General features: G+C 51.3%; 1 protein-coding gene across 8 annotated transcripts in view; it reads left to right on the top strand.

Moving 5' to 3' along the window:
- Nucleotides 1-20,717, top strand: part of GRIK4 (glutamate ionotropic receptor kainate type subunit 4) — a 410,580-nt gene that overhangs the window by 349,838 nt on the left and 40,025 nt on the right. For all 8 annotated transcript variants that reach the window (XM_059415278.1, XM_059415269.1, XM_059415287.1 and 5 more), the window contains one exon: nt 17,659-17,772. In XM_059415278.1, the coding sequence (XP_059271261.1) occupies nt 17,659-17,772 (114 nt within the window). The remainder of the gene's footprint in view (nt 1-17,658; nt 17,773-20,717) is intronic.

The following is a 20,717-nucleotide window of genomic DNA, read 5'->3' as shown; positions in this document are numbered from 1 at the left end:
TGTGGTCACTCATGGAGCGTGAGCCCTCTCTCTCCTATCGCTGGCATCTATTACCCATCTCTCCAAGCACAGGAGGCTGTGCTTGTGCTTCCTCTCTGGGCTCACAGCTCAGGTCCTCAGCCTCCCCACCATCCATCCCCATCCCTCCAACATACACATGCACACAGGCATGCCCACCTGCTCCTGGAGGTACACACAGCCCGGGCTGGGTTCTTCCCTATTATGGGATGGCCTGGGCTGTGTCCTTTGGCTACACCATGCCCGGTCACTGTATAAAATTACCAGATCAACACAGAGCAAGCAGCCCCCGCCCAGTCCTGCTCCTATAGTGGGGAGGTCCCGCAGCCTTCCAGAGGTTCTATGCAATGGTGGTGGCCTGCTTTGTTGTTCTGAACCCCCTCTTTTCTTGCCTTTGTGGGGAAAAGGGGCACAAGGAGCAGAAATTCCCTCCAGAGGGAGGGGCTCTCTGGGCCATCTCTTGGGGAAGGAGGCACCTCTTTTAGGTGATGAGGGGCTGGTAAGTCCACGTGTCCTCTTGGGCTTGAGTTGAAAGTCAGGGTCTTTCCCTGAACCTTATATTAGTGGCTGAATCTTCCTGGGCCACCATTTGCTCCCCTGTTAAATGAGCATATTCATTTCCCCTATGTTCTGTCTTGCATCGGCCACAGTTTCACTAATACCGCTGGGGTCTGAAGGACTGATCCAGAGCCCACAGGGCTCTGACTCTCCCCCCATCACTTGGTTCTCACTCTCTGTGCTGTACCCCTACTGACATTGTCTTTGTCCCTTGGACACACATGCTTCTTTCTGTGGTCACTCATGGAGCGTGAGCCCTCTCTCTCCTATCGCTGGCATCTATTACCCATCTCTCCAAGCACAGGAGGCTGTGCTTGTGCTTCCTCTCTGGGCTCACAGCTCAGGTCCTCAGCCTCCCCACCATCCATCCCCATCCCTCCAACATACACATGCACGCAGGCATGCCCACCTGCTCCTGGAGGTACACACAGCCCGGGCTGGGTTCTTCCCTATTATGGGATGGCCCATAGGGCCACATGGCCCATACGTTTGCTCTTCATTCTTCTTCTTTCTTTTTTTAATATATATATTTATTTGAGAGAGGGAGAGAGAGTGTGAGCAGTGGGGAAGGGCAGAGGGGGAGAGAGAGAGAGAGAAGCAGATTCCCCACAGAGTAGGAAGCGTGATGCGGGGCTTGATCCCAGGACCTGGAGATCATGACCTGAGTCGAAGGCTGACACTTAACCAACTGAGCCCTCCAGGTGCCCCATTTGTTCTTTATTCTATTGGAAACCTGTCTTACCCAAGTCCAATATGCTGTTTCCCTTTCATTATCCATGTCTAAGCCAGGTGTCACCTTCTCTGAGAAGCATTCTTTCCTGCCACCCTAAGGGACCTCCATCCTTTCTCTTAGTCACACTCTACCACATTATTTTGTTGCATTATCTTCCATGAAATCATCATCATCTAAAGTCGTCTTGCCTATTATGGGAATATTTGATTCTTGTGTGTCTCCCTTCTCTAGAATGGAAGTTCTCAGAGATCAGGAATTACATCTGTCTTAATCATCTGCATAATGGTATAGGACCCAGAATATAGTAGTACTCAATAATTGCAGGATGGATGGATGGATGGACGGACGGATGAATAGATGGGTAGGCGGACAGATGGTTGGATGGATAGGTTGATGGATGGATAGACAAACAGATGGAAAGATGAATGGGATGCTATAAAGGCAAAGAACGAACCATTACAACCTCTGACCCCAAAGAAGTTAGAGCCTGGACAGAACAGCCCAATGCCAAGAACTAGCTATAGATCTTCAGACAACCCCTTGGACTAGTACTAGGGAAAGCACACCAGTGGCCTAGGTTTACTGCGGCGTTCAGTAGGTTGGGCTGTTGGAGTTGATGCCTTCTCTGGGGCTGCCGTTTCACAAGCAGCTGCATAGGCCTGCATAGGCTTCCCGTAAATCCCTGCCTCCTCTTCCTCCACGCCCAACCCCACCCCCCTTGGCACGCCCATATTATCTTGAGAAAGAAGAGCTTCAGCGACCCCACTCCTCTGTCTTCTCCCCATGAGGTGGGAATGTCCAGGGTTAGTTGTCTGGCTCTAAAAATGGACCCAGGGTCTCCTGATCTGTTCCCCGAGTCACATCTCCACCACTGTCCACCTGTCCAGCTCCAGTTGGCCTAACTGGGTGTTTGCTCAGCCACCCCCCCCAACCACACACATTTATCTTCTAACTGCCTTTGTCATAAACCTTGTCCCCATTGTACTTGCTGACTTTGTCCCCTGAGTCTGTGTGTTGAGGGGTGACAGAGGCCTGAGCATCACGGAGCAGGCTCGAGGATCACCTGTCTATGGCCTTCTCAGTGCCCCTCACCTGAGACTCATGTGCTGTGCTCCAGCCCTCATGCCTCCCTCTGCTGACCTTCTGCATGTCCCTTGGCTGGAAAGTGCTCTAAAGATAATCCCGGCCCTGTTGGGTGAGCCCTTGCTATGTACCAGAGACAGTGCTAATAATTGCTTTCTAAATATTATCTCATTGATTCCTTAAAGAACTTTACTAGGTAAAGTCTCATCACCCCCCATTGTGTAGACCAGCAAACAGGCTCCGAGGCTAAACATGTCCAAGGTCACGTGGCTACAGAGTGGCAGAATCGGGCTCCGAGCTCAGATGGGTACACAGCATGTTCTTTTAATTACTGCACAGAGCTGCCCTGAGCACACGCCAGGCTTTGCTTCCCTAGCGGGACCTCAGTCATCAGATCCTGCTGCCGGGGCTCCCCGCCCTGCCCCAGCAGGCAGGCCCTGCTCAGCTCTCATCTTCCTCTGAACAGAGAGGCCTGCTTCAAAGACTCCTAGAGTGACAGCTCCCTCTGTCCTCTGGCCATTCCTCACTCACAGAAATGAATTTGCTCCAGAAGGTCTTGCGGCGTTCAACTTGCTCACTGCCGTGGCTTGGCCTCCCCATCTCACAGTTCCTGGCCAGCACCATGATAGGCTCTGTGGGGCTTATTCACAGACTATTTTTCGTGCCATCCTCGAGCTCGTCAGGAGCCACTGACATCCCACCATTTGTCAGCATGAGAACCAGGCCGGTGTGGTTCGTGCCAATGGCAGCATTGACAGTGATGGAAGCCGCCGCGAGCCCTGGGCTGCTCCAGACATTTCCAGAACCTGAGGAATTATTTCTTATCTTCTGCAGCCCTCAGATAGGCTCCCTCCCCTGCTTGGCGACAAACTCCTGCTCTGGCTGTCTCTACATTTGCAATCTAGGCAGCAAAACAAAGGCCTACATTTTTTTTTTTTTTTAAACGGCCGCATGTGGCCCAGTCAGTAAACTTGGACTGCTCAGATAGACACCATCGACTCTTGCCAAATGGATCCCTTCTCCCAATTCAGGAGACACCCGGAGCAGACTGCCATGACCTGGAGGGTGGTGGAACGGTGGGCCGGGGTCCTTGCTGGGGCCCCAGCCAGGAAGTGGTGAAAAGCGGGGTGCGGGCAGGAGACCTAAAGAGATGAGATGGGGTCAGGAGCTATAGCCAGTGTGTCCATTGGCGTCATCCTGGCCGAAAGTGAAGACGAGTCAGTTGCAGCAAATCAGGTCGAAGGGTTCAGCCTTCTGGAAACCCCCACCGGGCAGGATGGTGCATCCCACAGCAGAGGCCACGTCCTGGGGGCTTCAAAGGGACTAGGCAGAGGATGGAGGCTGGACTCTAGAATCAGCCACAGCATAACAATGGCAGTGAGCACTTACTAAGCACTGAACATTGACTGCATCAGGCCCCGCACCTTAGCTCATTTAATCCTCACAACCCTATGAAACGAGCAAACAAATTCAGAGAGGCTAAGTGGGTTGCCTGAGGTCACACAGCTATCAAGGAGCAGACTTACACCCAGGGCTCTCGGACAGCGGACAGCGTTTCAAGACCCACCTCGAGTGGGGGCTGCCCAGGGCTGGAGGGTGATGGCAGATCCCAGCAGGGAGGACTGGCTACCTAGGGGTGTGGCCTGGTGTTCAGCAAAGAGTTGGTCCCTTCGGAAGTTTTGTAGTTTTGTAGTCTGTTCAGCTGTTTGGACCAGATGAGGGATCTAGACTTTTCTGCATCCAGATGCAAATACAAATCTAATTAAAACATGCAGCTGTTCCTTTCTGCCCTTCTTGAATTAGAAGTCACCCAGATATTTACACGGAGATGCGCAGTAGACATGCCGGGCCTAAACTGACCTTTCTCGGGGTGTGTGAAATCCCCAGCCTGAGGCACAGTTATTGTGACCGTGGTAGCACCCCCCACACCGCGTGTTTTCTGGGCCTTTCTTTCCCAAAGAGTCATCACGAGGCTCCGTGTCTGCTTGGGCAAACCACTGAACTTTTTAAAAAATTTAGATATAAATAGATATATAGAAAAGTACAGAGATCTTTAAGTGTCAGCTTGATGAATTATCTCAAAGGGAAGGTACCCATGTGATCACTCTCCAGGTCAAGAAATAACACCATTAGTAGGACACAGAAGGACCCTCGTCCCTGCCCCACCAACATGCTTCCTCTTCTCTCTACAGCCCCCTTCCTGCCCAAAGTTAGCCATTATCCCTGATTTTTTTCTTTTTAATTTTTTATTTAAACTGATTTGGCCAACAGAGTACCTCGTTAGTTTCAGCTGTAGTCTTCAATCATTTATCATTTGCATGTAATACCGAGTGCTCATCGCATCACGTGCCCTCCTTGATGCCCGTCACCCAGTGACCCCACCCCCCACCCGCCTCCCCTATCTCCGATTTAATACCTCCCGACTCTGCTGAGCCTTACTCTTCTGTCTCTAAACTGGCTACTGCTGACCTGGCAGGTGTTGTGGGGCTGAAAGCAGTCTGTGCAAAGCCCCTTGGCGATGTGATTATAGGTGGGCACACAAGCCACGTGGGACACAGTGGGACACCTCTCAGAAGGGGATCAAATACACTTCATCACCCAAGAAGGGTGGCCAGAGGTTCATGTGACTTCTCTCACTCGCCTCTTCAAAAACCTACAGGAATCCCTGAGAAAATGCCCTTCTGCCCTTTGCAAGGGTTTTGACTTGTGCGTGTACTGATAAGAGATGAGAGAAAGGCTGGGAGCGTCCCGCGTTCTGGGTCTGATTGGTCGCATCGTTGCTCCCTTCCTCATGCCGTTGGGTAGTTCGGGGGCTGGTGTGAGGCAGGGCTGGGACCTCCCTCCTTGTCCAGCAGGATCGTGAGGTGTGGGCAGAGACGTGGAGGGGAGTTGTTGGCACGGAGCAGTGAGGAACAGCGGGGAAGCCTCTGGGAGTTCAGCAGTACTTCCCACAAAGGGTGGTCGTTGATTTCATCCCACAAAAACCATCCTAATAACGGGGCGGTTGAGTGACACTGGGTTTCATTACAAGGCCGACAGGTGGGAAAGGAAACGAAAGCAAGACGGCCCCGTGGGCTAGTGGTATGGTCAGATTCCTCGGAAGCCGCTTGCCTGAGCCTATGTGACCCGCTCCCACAGTGTCGACTTGGAACCTTGAGGTCCCAGATAGATGTTGAGCCGGTGTGGTCAGTGCAAGCCTTCTGCTTATGAAGTCAGGGCTGCAGGACTGATCCCCACGTGGGCCGGGGAGCTGTGCTCTGTGGTGGGGCCCTGCACTGTGCCCCAGTACTCACCCTGTGCCAGAGTGGGTGACGGGCCTGAGGGTGCAGACTTACTAGTGACCATTCCATGCCTCTCAACGCCTGTCCTTCACTATCTGGAGGGATTTCTCGATTCCGGGGGAAAGAGGGGTGTTTGTATTAGAAATGAGTGTGTCATCTTACACATTTCAATAGGATTCTATTTTCTTTATTTGACACGTGATTGCTGGCATGTCTGCAGAACGTCGCGTGTGATGGTGAGGATGACGATGCGGTGACATGGAGGGAGCAAGCCAAGCTCGGGCATCTCAGGGCTTCAGGGCACAGGTGCAACCTGCTTGGACCCAGCTGTCGCTGCTGTTCCTTCTTTGTCCCTTCCCAACCACACAAACACTGTGTCATGAACATAACGCACGTTGGTTTTTCCAATTGTAGGATTTCTTTGCATTTTCTCACAACCTATGCCAATGTTTTTGAAACAGTATTTTCTAGCAGAATTGAAGTTGATCCTTTAATGTGGAGCCCACAAATAAAAGAGCTTATGCCTCTGTAGCATCTCCTGTTCTGGGCATTGTTCTAAGGGCTTTCACACCGTAATTCATTTGGTCTTTGGAAAGCACGTATGCAATATGTAGGATTCCTGTCCCCATTCTTCAGATGAGGAAACTGAGGTACAGAGAGATTAGGTAACTTGCCTAAGATAAGTGGCTGGTGAGTGGCAAGGTCGGCCCTGGAGTGTGTTCTCTTAGTCAAAACACGACTACAAAATTGCTCCCCCAGCGCGGAGTCAAGGTAAGAGAGTAGTGCGAACAGAGCTCCTACTTCTTTGATTCCCCTGTTCGTGCATCAGATGTTTATGGGGAGCCCACCAGATTCCAGGCCCTGTTCAAGTCTCTGGGGGTACATGTGCATACAAGGAGGTACAGGCTTCTGCCTCCTGGAGATTGCGTTCTAGACAATAAACAGCTAAATGAATAAACACAGAGGACAATTTTGCATCATCATTTTTGCTGTGAAGATAACACAGGATAATAAGACAGAGAGTGTCAGGGAGGGGGTCCTTTAGATGGGTACACGGGGAAGGCCGCTCTGAGATCTGAGCAGTGGGACAAAGCCAGCCTAGCCACAGCCAAGGCCAGGGCAGAATACCGCCGCCGGAGGAAGGAGGAGATGTGAAGACGCAGATGAACTTGGGAGGTCAGAGGAGCAGGATGAAGGCCAGCATGGCCCACGGGTGGCGAGTGGGCAGCAGGGCACAGGAGGTCTGGGGTCAAGAATGACACTTGGCCCTTTAACGACATGGGTTCGCATGGCGTGGGTCTGCTCATACATCGATGTTTCTCTGTAAATACAGTACAGTATTAGAGTGCAGAACAATGTATTTTCTCTTCCTTATGATTTTTTAAAATTATGTTATTTAAAACCAATTAATTAACAGTGTATTATTAGTTTCAGAGGTAGAATTCAGTGACTCATCAGTTGCATATAATGCCCAGTGCTCATTATATCACGTGTCCCCCCACCGTCCATCACCCAGTTACCCCAGCCCCCCCAGCAACCCTCTGTTTGCCCCCTATGATAAAGAGTTTCTTATGGTTTGTCTCCCTCTCTGATTCCATCTTTTAAAATTTCTCCCTCCTTTCCTCAATGCTCCTCTGTTTTGTTTCTTATCCTTTTGATTTTCTTAATAAATGACACTTTCTTTTCCCTAGCTGACTTTATTGTAAGAATACTGCAGAGCATACCATACAACATACAAAATAGGTATTAATCAACTGTTCGTTATCCGTAAGGCTTCTGGTCCCCAGTAGGCTATTCATCGTTAAGTTTCAGGGAGAGTCAGATGTTACACATAGAGTTTCGGCTGTGCGGGGGGCCAGCGCCTTATCCCTGTGTTGCTCTGGGGTCAGCCTGTCCTATTTGCTGAGAAGTGTGTGCAAGTTCCTTTCCTGGGGTCCTTGCACACCCGAGGGCCTGAGAATAGCATTAACACAGTCCATAAACTTGGAAGGGACAAACTGACACCTCTTCTTTGCTAAACTTAAGCTCAAATATGTTATTTCCTTCAATGACAGCTGTGGGCAACAAATGGTCGTGGTATTTTAACCACACCTGCGCCATTGTCATTGCTGGTGTCACCGTAATGTTGCTCTTAGACCAACCTCTGGCTCTTCTGTGCCCCGGTAGCGCAAAAATGGAAAAATATTTTGACAGTCGTCTTTCTGCACCCTACAGTTAGGCAATACAGCGAATGGGAGAAACATCTGTAAATGTTTCTAAAGAAGGGGTTGAGAGACCTCAGCAGAGTGCGAGAAGGGTCCCCAGGCACAAAAGCGATGAAGAAGTCAGTATAGGATAGAACAGCGCCATCTCCGTTCGTTTCTCAAAAGCCTCCTCTGGCTACAGTCAGAAGAGGGGACACTGAGAGGCAGGACCACACCCGAGCTCCATTTACATAGGTTGTTACCTCTCATCCTTCCAGCAGCCATAAGTGATTTTGCCCATTTGAGAGAGCAGGAGACCGAAGCCCAGACTTGAGGTAATTTGGCTCAGCCGGTGGATGGCGGGGGGCTGGGATTTAAACATCCATCTCTCTGTGACGCCGAAGGACAGGAGGGTCCACAGCCCGTGAACGGGAGCCTGGGACAAGAGGTCAAAGGTGAACGGCATCTGCTTGGACCCCCGCACCACACCACCTCACCTGTGGACGAATGGCCGTCCCCTTCTGACTCTGCCAGATTCTGAAATCTGCCCACATAGGCCAGTAATGCAGCCCTGAGCCGAACCAACTAAATATTTCATAGGGATTTTAATTTAACTCTAAAGAAATTCATCCAGCCCTGAGAACAGACTGCCCCTTGGAGTAATAGCACTGGGGAGCACTTGGGCCCGAAGATGACATGCCACTTCCCCAGGAACACTAATGTGCCTGGGACATCTGCTCCTGAGCATTACGGAGGAGGGACTCCGCCCAGCGAGCACAGAGAAATCCCACAAATGTGGGTTTTGTGTTGGTTTGTGAAAGCTGTGATCGGAGCCTCCCTCTGAACAGGGAGCAGGCCTTCTTTGGGGCCTGGGTGCTGGCTGGGTTGGGGTGTGTGTGTGCATGTGTGGGTGTGTGAATGCATGCACGTGTGTAACAGGTGACCAGCTGCCTGCTCTCCTCTGTTCCCTCATCTGTGTTTCCAAATCCTGGGAAGGGAGGAGAGGTAGGGCTGGCATCTGGATGAGGACACGGTTTTGCAGGCGCCCGGTGAGCCCCAAGAGCGAGTTTATTCTTGACCCCGTGCACAGCGGGAGGAGTGGGAAGTCAGCCTGCCTCCCACCCCTGGTGAGCAGATGTGCGCACTTCTCAGGCTTGTTATTAGGAAGGCCTAAATGATGACTTTTCGCAGAAGCTCGAGCCAGGAGTGGGAGTGAGCTCCCTCATCTCCTTCAGATCCTGCTGCCGCTCTGCCTGGTGACCTTGTGAGTCACGGCAGGTTCCCTGGGCCTCTCGCTAGGCGGGGGAGGAGTGGGGAGGGAGAAAGGCACCCAGCAGGTGAATCGATCCAAAGACAGGAAGTAAGCAGATAATCTAATTTGAAATGGGCTGAGCTGCAGATGTTAATCTGCTCACTGCGCAGCAGGAAAGGACTGGGGGCCGGTGAGATTCTGGAAGGATCTTCATGCAGCCAGTCCCGCCTCTTCTCGCTGGGCCCAGGGTGGGCCTGTCCTCACCCTCCCTGTGCCTTCCCCCGGGCAGCATGAGAGCACAGGCCGGTTCCTCTCCTGCCTGAGGCTCCAGGGCATAGACCTGGGAGGGCGTGGGGGGGGGGGGGCAAGGAGCCTGCTGCTAGGGATGTGGGGCATTGAGTCTTCTTTAGGCTGGAAGAGGAGGATTGTATCTGACCACGTCTGGATCATGACCTGAATCTGGTTCTACCATTCTGACTTACTGATAAAATCCCTCCTGCGTACAGGCTTGCGTCAGACTTCAGCCTCATTCTGTGGTCAGCGAGGAGGCCCTCTAGGGTAAGCCACGTTTGGTGGGCTGTCCTCCTGTGTCCTGCAATGTTGGCTGTGCTGGTTGTCCATTTAGGGACGTATTGGGGGCCCACTTTGGGAAATCCCCCTTGAACAGTGCAACCATCAAAAGTACACAGCCCTGGGCACTGGGTGGCTCGAACGGTTGGGCATCTGCCTTTGGCTCAGGTCATGATCTCAGGGTTCTGGGATCGAGCCCCACATCAGGCTCTCTGCTCAGCGGGGAGCCTGCTTCTCCATCTCCCTTTGTGTTCTCCCTTTCTCTCTCTCTGTCTCTCTCAAATAAATAAAATATATTTAAAAAAAAAAAAAGGGTACGCAGTCCTGAGACTACATGTGGGTCTGAAGCCAGCTTTCTTATGTCCTAGCTTTGTGTACTTGAGCAGGTTACTAACCTCTTTGGGCTTTGGTTTCCTTGTCAAACAGGGCCAATGGCAACGATGAAATGCTACGTATGTTAAGTATTCCAAAGACCTTGTCCCGGGAGCTGAGACAGGCACCCAGATGCCCACACCAACAGGAGGGGCAAACATTTACAGAGAGTTATTCTGTGCCAGGCCTGGCTTGAGATGGCATGCTCATTCGATTCCCATAGAGACTCTGTGAAGGTGGGAACTGTTGTCCTGCCCCCTTTAGAGAAGAAGAAAGTGAGGCACAGAGAAGGTGCGTGCAGAGCAGACAGCCAGCTAGGAAGTACAGAGTTGGAGGAGGAGCCCTGGGCCCCCTGCTCTGATCCAGGGCAATGCGTGGCATACGCCCCTCAGTGGTACAAGCAGTGTGTTATCGCTTTTGCTGATGGAGCAGAGGAAGGCCTTACTCCTGGGGAGGTGACAGATGTTTTTGCAGAGCAAGTAAACTGTGAATGGACCTTGAAGACCCAGTGGTTGTGGGTTGGACATTCAAGATGGAGGACACAGGTCGTTGGAGCCACTGCTGTTGGGATGTGCAAGGTGTGTTTGGAGTCAGGTGCTTGGGGCCCCAGGGGATGCTGGGAAGTGAGGCTGAAGTCACTGGAGTTCACAGGATTGTGGATAGTTGGCTAACAGGGAGGACAGGTATGGTTGTCATGGTGTGAAAGTTTTTATTTTTTTTTTTAGAAAAATGAGGATGGTCTTTTCTTGCCTCTCTTGAATCTTTTTTCTTCACTAGAGCCAACTGAATTGGTTGAGGGTTCAGGACACAGTCTCTGAAGCCCAGCTGCCCAGGTTTGAATCTGGTTCTGCCACTTACTTGCTGTGCAACCTTAGGCAAGTTCCTTAACCTCCCTGAGCCTCACGTTTCTGATCTGTAAAATGGGGTAATCATAGTAGCTTGCCCCATACGGGTCTTAGCGCTAAGTGAGATAATATGCAGCAGGTGCTCCGTCCATTACCTGACACACAGGAAGGGCTGTAGGCGTTAGCTGCCTTAGTGTTACAAATCTTATCTTGTAGGCCATCCACTGCTTAAAATACTCAGGGTCCATCCGATTCCTCTTCAGTGTGTTGCCTCTTCTGCCTGCCTCTCCAGCCTCCTCTTACAGCATGCGCCCCAGCCTTATGTCCTCCGGCCACTCTGGCTTTCTTCCAGCCCCTGGAATGCACCAAGCTTCCTCCTGTCTCAGGGCCTTGGCACATGCTATCCCTTCCCCTGGGAGTGCTCAACTCAGGCCATCTCACAGGTAACTCCTGCTCAGGCAACTGCATCTCATCTTGGGAAAGCCCCTCCCGCCCCCCATCCCACCCCCAGACCTCCCAGACTCTGTCAATGCTCTGTTCTACCTTCTCGTGGTGCCTTCTAAACCCCTTCATAAAACCTGTTACAGCCATAATTTTACAAACATTTACTCTAACGGTCTGATGATGGGTCTGCCTCCCTAGTGGACTGTCAGGGGCCGTCAGGGGCCATGCCTGTCTCTCAGCACCTTGCCCACTGCCTGGGTCAGGGAGGAGAGTCAGAAAAGAGGGCTGAGGGAATACTGAGCATCGCAGATGGAGGAAGAGGCACTGAGTTCTGCACATTGTCCCTGCCTACCCCAAGAGTCCACACTCAGGTGGGGGGAACCCAGAACATAGCACTCACAAGAGCTCGACGAGCTCAGTGTCCCATGTCACCCTCAGCCAGAGCCTAATGCACATGATCCCTCGCTGCCAAGCCAAGCTTGGTGGACTCAGAGCTCCTTCCTGCCTGGGTGTTTACGCGTTATGCCGGCCCCGTTCTCGCAGCCTTAAGCAGGCCTCGCTTCAAATTCCGTAAGCCTCCTCCATATACCGGGATCTCCCGAGACAATTATCTTGGAATGAAGGTTTCCAGGAATGCTCAATACAACCTTATTCTGTGCAGCATTTTCTCATTCCATCTGTAGCCTCCCAGAGCTTTCCAGAGTTAAGTAACACAATTACAGAGTTAAATAAATGACAGCAAAGAATGCGAGGCACTGTGGGGCCTGAGCGGCAGGTGAAATAAAGTGTGTGCATGCAGATGGGGCCTGCAGAGGGGCAGGAAGCGCTGGCGCTGGGGAGTGGCCGGCTGCCCCAGGGGGCAGGAGGCTGGGGTCGTCAGGGTGCAGGGAGGGGGAGAGTGCTGTAAAACAAAAACAAAAACAAACAAACAAACAAACAAAAAAACGGAGAGAAAAGATCTGGAAGCTGATCACAGATAGCACCATGGAAGTTAAAGGAAGCTGGAGAGGTCTTTTAATCTGCTGTCCCTGGAGGAGAATCACATAACAAGGAAGAGACTTTGGAAAATGACTGGATTTGGTCTCCAAGCTGGGTGTCAGCTTTTTCCTTGAGTTTTCTAAGCAGTGGGACAGGATGAGGCCTAAGAAGGTCCTTATGTGAATCTTTGGAGACAGGCAGTCACACCAGTGTTAACACAGCTCTGTGTCTGTCCCGGGATAGGCCAAATGTCCAGGGTCCCCTGCCCTACACGAAGCTAGAAGAGGCCTGGCTGCCCTCCCGAACGTTCCTGCTCAGCATGGGTTGGGATACTGTCTGCAGAGACTCTTGTAGGCCTCCTGGTGGCAAACGTGCACTGGGTACTTTCTTTGCACTGGGCCCCGTGCTCGCGTCTACAGAGTGTCGTCTCACTCAGTTCCTTAGCAAAGCTAGGAAGTGGGTCCGATTATCATCCCCACTTTACATGTGAGGAAACTGAGCCTCAGGGAGGTTGAGTGACTTGCCTGAAGTCACACAGCAAGTCGGTGCATACTAATGGAATCCAGACAGGTCCTTCACATCCTGAAGGCTGAACCTCAGCCCCTCATCCTGGGGCCTCCACAGCTCCCCCAAGGCCCGGCAGAGCTCTCCAGGGTGTTTGGGTTAGAAGACTTGCACTCCCGCCATCTCTCTTAACTTGCACAATAAAATGAGTCCCAGAGAGGCTGAGTGGCTAGAGGCATGCGTCTTCGGCCCTGTCCCATCCTCTCCTTAGCTCAACTCTGTGGCGGCGGTGGGGGGGGCGCGGGCAGGGGAAGGCGGGCTGAGGCCACTGGCGGTCGACCCTTGCTGCTGGGCCCTGGCTGAGAGAATGGGAGAGCGTTTTGCCCAAAAGGGGGCAGCAGCTCTCTAAAAGAGGAGGAGGACACAGAAGAGTGCTTTGTTCCCTTCAGACGGTCCAGGATCCAGGGCTGCCATCAGACTCCTTCCCGGTGGTAGCCGTGTTCTCAGGGAGGCGCCAGGTGGGAGCCAGGGCTCAGGCAGATGCCGCCTGGAGCCCTGCTGTGAATTTGCGGCCTTCTTCGCAGCCAGGCCCCAGCTCCCAGGAGAAGCACGGCAGCCACACTGAGCCTCCAGGCTTTGATAGCAATGGGGGCAGTTGCATGACCCCTATTTAAACTCCATGAGAGAAAGGATAGTCTGTTTTGAAAGTGACCTCCAGGCCAGCTCCAGCCTGCCCTCCCCTTGTAAATTCTGCAAACATCCAGGAGATAAAAGAGGGGGATCTCTCGGTGGCAGAACATGAAGCTCTTCAAAGAACACTTTCAATCAAAACTGGGGAGGAGAGAGGTCTTTCTCTCAGAGGGAATGTATTTATATGCCCCTGTGTGTGCGCGCACACATACACACCTCCACCCCAAGACCGGAACATCGTAATGTATACAGAACTTTCTGCCACTTCTCTTTTATCAGCCCTCCTTCGGTTCCCCTGGCTCTGGGGGATGCCTACCTTTTTTTGGTTTCCCACTTTGTGGAGCTACACTCCCAGACCTGCTGTCCAGATGGGGGTGTCCCTTCCTGACCTTTCTGGATTTCTTTCCCTAAAATAAAATGTCCCCACCCGGGGTCCCTGTCGGCTGCTGGTCTTTGCTGACCAGTCTGCGAGTTTCTTCCTCAGAGCTCCTTCTCCTCGTCTGTTCCAGAACATTCAATTCTGCGGACCACCATCATCTTCTTGAGCAAAACAGGGGCCCGCGGAAGTAAGCTCTACCCGTTTGAGGCAAGCGAAATGCGAGTGTGGGGTTTGGGAGCTGGAGAAGACAGTTTAGAGGGCATGTGGTGGGGCCTTTTCATCTGACGGGATGAAACTTCACCCCAGAAAGTGGAGTCACTCGCCCACGGTCACAGTGAGCCGTGGCCTGGCTGCAACCAGGGCCATGTCTTCTGATGTCCTGTCTACAGCTCTTTCTGCCCAAGAGCACGGCCCTCCTGCCCCGAGTGGCCAGAGATGCAGAAGGGCTGGGGCGGACAGGCAGCCTGCCCTCCCCTCCCTCCTTCCCCTACGCCGAAGGTTGCTGGCATCGTACACTCCCAGCCCCCTTGGCTTGTTAGTCTGGTTTCATGGCATATTATCTCCTCATCTAAGACTGCTTTATAGCATAATGTGTTTTTAACTAAGGTGAAATAAAATGAACGCGCATCTTTTGGAATAACCGGATCCCCAGAGGTTGTCGCTAAAATTTCGGGGGGTGTTGAAGCCAAGGTAGATAATTACTATTCTCTACTGAGTTGATTAAATAAAAACAAAACAAAATAAAACAAAAAACACCACCACAAAATCTCCATCATTTCTTTTAGCTTGCCACGGCTTTTTTCCATCCCACTCCTTCCCTGCCTCCCCTTCCTGTAACTTACTCCTGCCGGGGGCGGGGGGGGGGGGGCAGGAAAGGGAAGAGGGACCGACTGGTGGCCAGGAATCAGCAGTGTCCACATGAGGCGGTTGTTCTGTTTGGCTCCAGTTTGGAAAAGGTCTCTCTGTGAGTAGACGGAGATGCCCTGTCCGAGCCTGGGGCACACACTCTCCCTTGGGTATGTGGCCGTTCTGCATGCACGCGGGAAAGGCTCTACGGCTTTACCATGACATCATGACAGCTTTTATAAACTTGTGAACCGATTTCCAAATTCCAACTCAGCATTTGCCCTTTTGGGATGTGTGGGTGGCTCAGTTGGTTAAGTGTCTGTTTTCGGCTCAGGTCATGATTCCGGGGTCCTGGGATCAAGTCCTGCCTCGGGCTCCTTGCTTAGTGGGGAGCCTGCTTTTCTCTCTTCCTGCAGTTCTCCCTGCTCCTGCTCTCTCTCTCTCTCTCTCTCTCTCTGACGAATAAATAAATAAAATCTTAAAAAACAAAAACAAAAACAAAATTTACCCTTTGGGGGCGAAAGCTGTAGGTGAGGAAAAGAAACCTGTGGGTAGAGTTGTTGAGTTCAGTTAATTGGCAGGACAGGATCTGTTTTTAAATAACCAGAGAAAGGACTAAAAGCTGTGTTTATCTTTGCCCACTTTATCCATTTTGGTTTCCTCCTCTTTTCTTCCGTTCTTTCAGTCCAACCCAACTGACTCTCTCGTCTCCTCCTCCCAAGGTTCATGCAGGGCTTGGCTGCCGACTAGCTAGAAGCCTGCCCGTGTGAGACCCGGCGCTGCACCTGCTGGGTCTTTGTGCTGCGTTGATTATCTGTTGGCCTACACCTGTGCTCTCAAGCGGGCAGAACTGCCATCAGTGCCACCGTCACGGAGGAGCCGAGGTTCTGAAAGACCCAAGCAGCCCTCCACAAAGAGCCCCCAAATGAAAGCATTAACAATCTTCTAATCAAACTTCGTTTTTTAATCTCAAGGGTTGATTCATTTGATAGCAGTAATTAGCACTCTCTTGGAGAAATACAGAAAGAGCACAATGAAGCATTCACATATTTCATTTTATATTGAAATATCTCTTACATCCGCATCCTAGTTTCTTTTTTTGGCACCTGGCCTGCCTTTATAAGGCCCTGAGTTCGTTAACCTCTGCCAGATTACATGGCTGCACCAGCAGACGGAACGTGGATCGGGAGTGGAGGTGCAAGATCGAAATGCGGGAGAGACTGACCTTTGCCAAGAGATTTATCCTTCTTGTACGCAAATCGCAAATTCCCTTGTGTGCGGAATGAGGACCAGCATGTCTCTTTCTCTATTTTCTTTGCAGTGATTTAGGAAGAATCGTGCACTTGTGCGCGTGTGTGCGTGCGCTCATTCAGAGACGACGCCTGGCCTGTTCTCAGACTGCTGGGGACTCCACTTGTCCTCCTTTCTGTCTTCCTCTCTTCCATCAGCTGCTCCACTGGAATTAGAAGAAGGAGTTAAGCTGACATGGAAACCAGTGGAGGCCAGTCTGAGATACACGCCTCTGTTATAAAACATGGTTCTTTGGGGCACCTGGGGGGCTCAGTGGGTTTAGCCTCTGCCTTTGGATCAGGTCATGATCTCAGGGTCCTGGGATCAAGCCCCACATCGGGCTTTCTGCTCAGCGGGGAGTCTGCTCCCCCCCCCCCAACCCCCGCCTACCTCTCTGCCTACTTATGATCTCTGTCTGTCAAATAAATAAAATCTTTTTTAAAAAAAATGGTTCTTCCATATTAGTGGATGTCAGAATCAGCTGCGCAGCTTGGTACCAATACAGTTGCCTGTGTCCTACCCACCGTCTGATCCAGGGGGCCCCGGGGTGTGACTCAGGAATTCGTATTTTAGTCAGCCTCCCACAGGATTCTGATTCAGGTGGTCAGAGACGAGATGTACGAGATGTTGAGAATCCCCGTTAGAGAATCTCTGGGCAGGGTCCTGGCACGGTCTTCACCTCATATCCTTGGTTTAAGGACAAGGCCAAGGATGTCTAGGGACTGGCCTAGGTTAGGGAGTTGGTGAAGGACCGGAACAGAACGCTGGTTCTGGGCTTTTCCCCTTTGCACCATGCACGGGGAAGCAGACCAAGAGGAAGTGAGTTTGCTTTGCCAGGGGATGGGTTTAAATAAGGGACGAGGACGAACTGTCTGGCAAAGAGGAACACTGAGGAAGCCGATGGTGTTGAATTCAGACTCTCATCAGGTATGGGCATCTGTGGTGTCCTACAAGGGCCAAGAGCACAGAAGGAAATGTCTTCAGAACAAATTCTGGTGACTTTTACATGGAAGGCCACAGAACCTTCTTTTACTTCTTTGGCGCCTGAACTGTAACCTGAGCAGCAATTTAAGTGTCCAGGGCCCTGGGAGGCCAAGGTCCAGTCCCAGCTCTGACAAAGACGTGCTCTGTGGTGGTGGGGCTACCCGCTCGATTGCTTGGTGGTGTTAGCTTGTCTCTCTTCCATGCTTACATCCATTTTCTCGCACCCCCAAGACCCCCACCGCGGTTCCTCTTCAGGCTCGCACCTCCTTCAAGTTCTGTGGACTGAGCAAATTAGGAAGTTGAATTTTAAAACGACTTCCTGTTGAGAATCCAGTAGCCTCTGTGCCCGTTCTCCCTCTCCTTGGGCATTTTGAGATGGTCCCTGAACAGTCCTCTGCTGTTTGTACTTACTGATGTGTCTAGAGGCGTCTGGCCACAAGTGTGCCTGAATTCCAGCTTTAGCACCGTGTCCTCTCGTGAATGATTGTTCGGGTCTGAGATGGCTCAAGGCCACCCAGAGTCCCTCCCCACACTGAGAAGCCAGACCAGAGTGACATCTCCCCAGTAGGGACGGCCTCTGGCCACAAGTCTCTGTCCCTGCATCTCACCTGGGCCGCCCCACTGATGGGATCTGTCTGTCCCTTTCAGAAAGCGGACCTGGCCGTGGCGGGCCTCACCATTACTGCGGAGCGGGAGAAGGTGATTGATTTCTCCAAGCCATTCATGACTCTGGGAATTAGCATTCTTTACCGAGTTCATATGGTAAGAGACTTATTTTATAAGCATTTATGTCATTAAAGTTATTTGCATGCAAACACTGAGTTATATGGTAATAATGAATGACTCACAGAAATATTTAGATTTCAAGACTTAAATGCAAATGAGCTGGGCTATTTTTTCCGCATCAGCTGTGCGGACTTGCAAACAGGAAGAATGGAAAAGTCACACTTGTGGGCTTTCCAGTAAAAATTGCTTCTGCCTCACTGACTAGGGATGGCTGAGAGCGAGCGCTCAACCCTGGTTGTGCCGTGTGTCGGTGAGTGGACCTGTTGGTCACTCTGCTTCCTCCTAGGGACGGGGTCTCCAGTCCAGATAAGTCATCCCAGCATTTTCAAGGACTTTGCTGATTCCCAGGTGCATCTCTGTTCACTCTGAGCGTTGTCTGGTGAGGGAATGCAGACTCCATCCTCTCCGGGTTAGCTATATTAGTGAATAAATGATGTCATTTATATCTGGCCTGTCCCCTTTTTGACATCCTTCAAAAAAAAAAGAGAGAGAGAGAGAGAGAGAGAAAGACTTCTCTGCTTAAGTTGCCTAGAGTGAGTAGAGTAAGGGTCTAAATGAGTTTGGGAAGGCACACCAATAGGCGTGAGGACAGACCTGATGGAGGACCCTGGCCAGTGGGGGAGGATCAGGAGAGTAACAGGGCTACAAAGGGAATACTAGCGATGTTGCCAGGACACAGTTGCCTGAACCAGAAGAGCCTCCCTCTCATCCTTTTATCCAAACTGACTCTGAATGCACAGCTATTATAAAGATTCCCCAATGCTCAAGTCATTCTCGGTGTCTGAAGTCACACTAACCTAGAATACTGCAGGGTGTTACCCGGCGCCACAAGGCTGCCCAACAGGGAAGGGATCAAGCGCTCATCCCACGTGCCTGCTGAAGAACAGACCCTCTAGCTTCTGACCCCTTCCCTGGCCCCACATCCCAGCCCTGGAGAAAGAGGATTGTCTGTATTCACAGTACCAGCCTGGGCTCACGTAGCCAGGGCTGCTAGGACATCGGAAACTGCAGCCCATTTCTGTAAGAGGGAGAGTTCCCTTGTCACAGAGCCCATTGGAGCAGCTCCGAGGAGCACTATCCAATGCTGGACCTCAGCATCCATCATGATCGCTGCCTGGCTTAGAAAAGGAAGTCACGGCGTTTAGAAGAAGAGGCAGCATCGAAATCCCAAGCTCCCCAGGCTAAGACAAAAAGCAGTGTGAGGATTTGGGCACTGTTGGCGCTGTCATTGATGTGGCTGTCTTGTGAATTAAGGGCGAGAGCGATGTCCCCCGCCTCTTTTCCACGATGATGAAAGCTCCCGTTCATTGAGCAACTCTTACATCCCAGACGCTCTTTCCAGCCCTGCAAGGATCTTGACTGTGGTCATGGGTTGACTTGTGTCCCCTCAAAAGACATCTTGAAGTCCTAAGCCCCAGGACCTTATTTGCAAATAGGGTCTTTGCAGATCTAATCAAGTTGAGATGATGTCATACTGGATTTGAGCAGGCCTTTAGCCAAGGAGGGGTGTCTTTGTAAAAGGAAGAAAATGTGGACCCGGGGGAGAAGAGCGTGTGAATTTGGAGACAGAGTAGCAGGATGTCTCTATAAGCCAAGGAACACCAAGGATTGCCAGCAACCACCAGGAGCTAGAGGTGACAAGCAGGCATCCTCCCCTAGAGCCTTCAGAGGGAGCATGGCCCTGCTGATACCTTGATCTTGAACTGCTCACCCCTGCCTGGGAGACTATACGTTTCTATTGTTTTAAGTCACCTAGCTTGTGGTACTTTCTTCTAGTGGTCCTAGGACACCAGTACCCTCGTGTTGTTCTTGTAAGTGTGAGGGCAGAGATCGCACCCAGGAATGGTGTGCTTCGAGCCTGTGCTGTCTCTGGGACACCAGGCGGCTCCCCTCATTCAGGTGATCTTTGAGTAACTTGTCCTGGAAGGCTTTCTTGTGTACCTTTTCTCATCTGGTCCTTAGGACTGTTGTTTGAGAAGAGGGAAGGTATTAGAATTCCAACTTGACAGTAAGGAAACTAAAGTCACACTTGGAACTGACACACGGTGGGGCCTAGAAGCCAGGTGTTCTAACTCTTGAGACAAGGGTTCTTGTCCTCCTACCTGTCCGTAGTCCCTGGGTGATTTTCCAGCTAGCACTGTGTCTTGAACCTGCCTCACCCCATTCCTGCAACTGAGCCCCGAGGCAGCATCCCAAAGAAGTGGGGGAACATAGGACCTTTCTCCAAATCATATTACTATGGCCAAGCTGTACAACTAGGCTCTGGCCTTGATTTCTTGATTAATGCCAAGGATACGAGAGCCCCACTCACAACCCGATGGACCGGGAGGAACCATGTAGGTAAAGGCTCCTGATCCCTGGTGTTTCTACTCATTGCCTGGGGACGTCCTCTGCTAGGCTACCCTCACCACTGGGCACACCACTGCCTGGAATATCAACTCCAGCCAGAAACAAATTCCCACTCACCAGTCCTCTGGACATCTTTAATTGGATTGTTGGCCAGATATTACCCACTACCGCAAACCTATGATTGTATTAGTTCTTGGAACATGAAGTTTTACACATCAGCTTCCCTAAGCTATGGTGCCCAGGGTTTGATCAATCACTAGCTTAGATTTTCCATGAGAATATTCTGTAGATGGGATTAACAGCTGTGTTCATTCCACTTTAAGTAAAGGAAGTTACCCTTGATAATGTCAGTGGGCCTCATCTAACCAGTTGAAGGCCTTAAGCACAAAAACAGGTTTCCTGGAACAGAAAGAATTCTGCCTCAAGACTATCCCTTAGAAATCCTGCCTGAGTTTCCAGCAGGTGCTATAGATTTTGGCCTTAACTGCTCCCACAATGGTGAGAGCCAATTCCTTAAAGTAAAAAATCTCTACACACACACACACACACACACACACACACACACACACACA

Source organism: Mustela nigripes, chromosome 1 (genome assembly GCF_022355385.1).
Source record: "Mustela nigripes isolate SB6536 chromosome 1, MUSNIG.SB6536, whole genome shotgun sequence".
Taxonomy (NCBI): Eukaryota; Metazoa; Chordata; class Mammalia; order Carnivora; family Mustelidae; genus Mustela; species Mustela nigripes.
The sequence above is the reverse complement of the archived record's forward strand: the minus strand, read 5'-3'. Positions and strand labels throughout refer to the sequence as shown.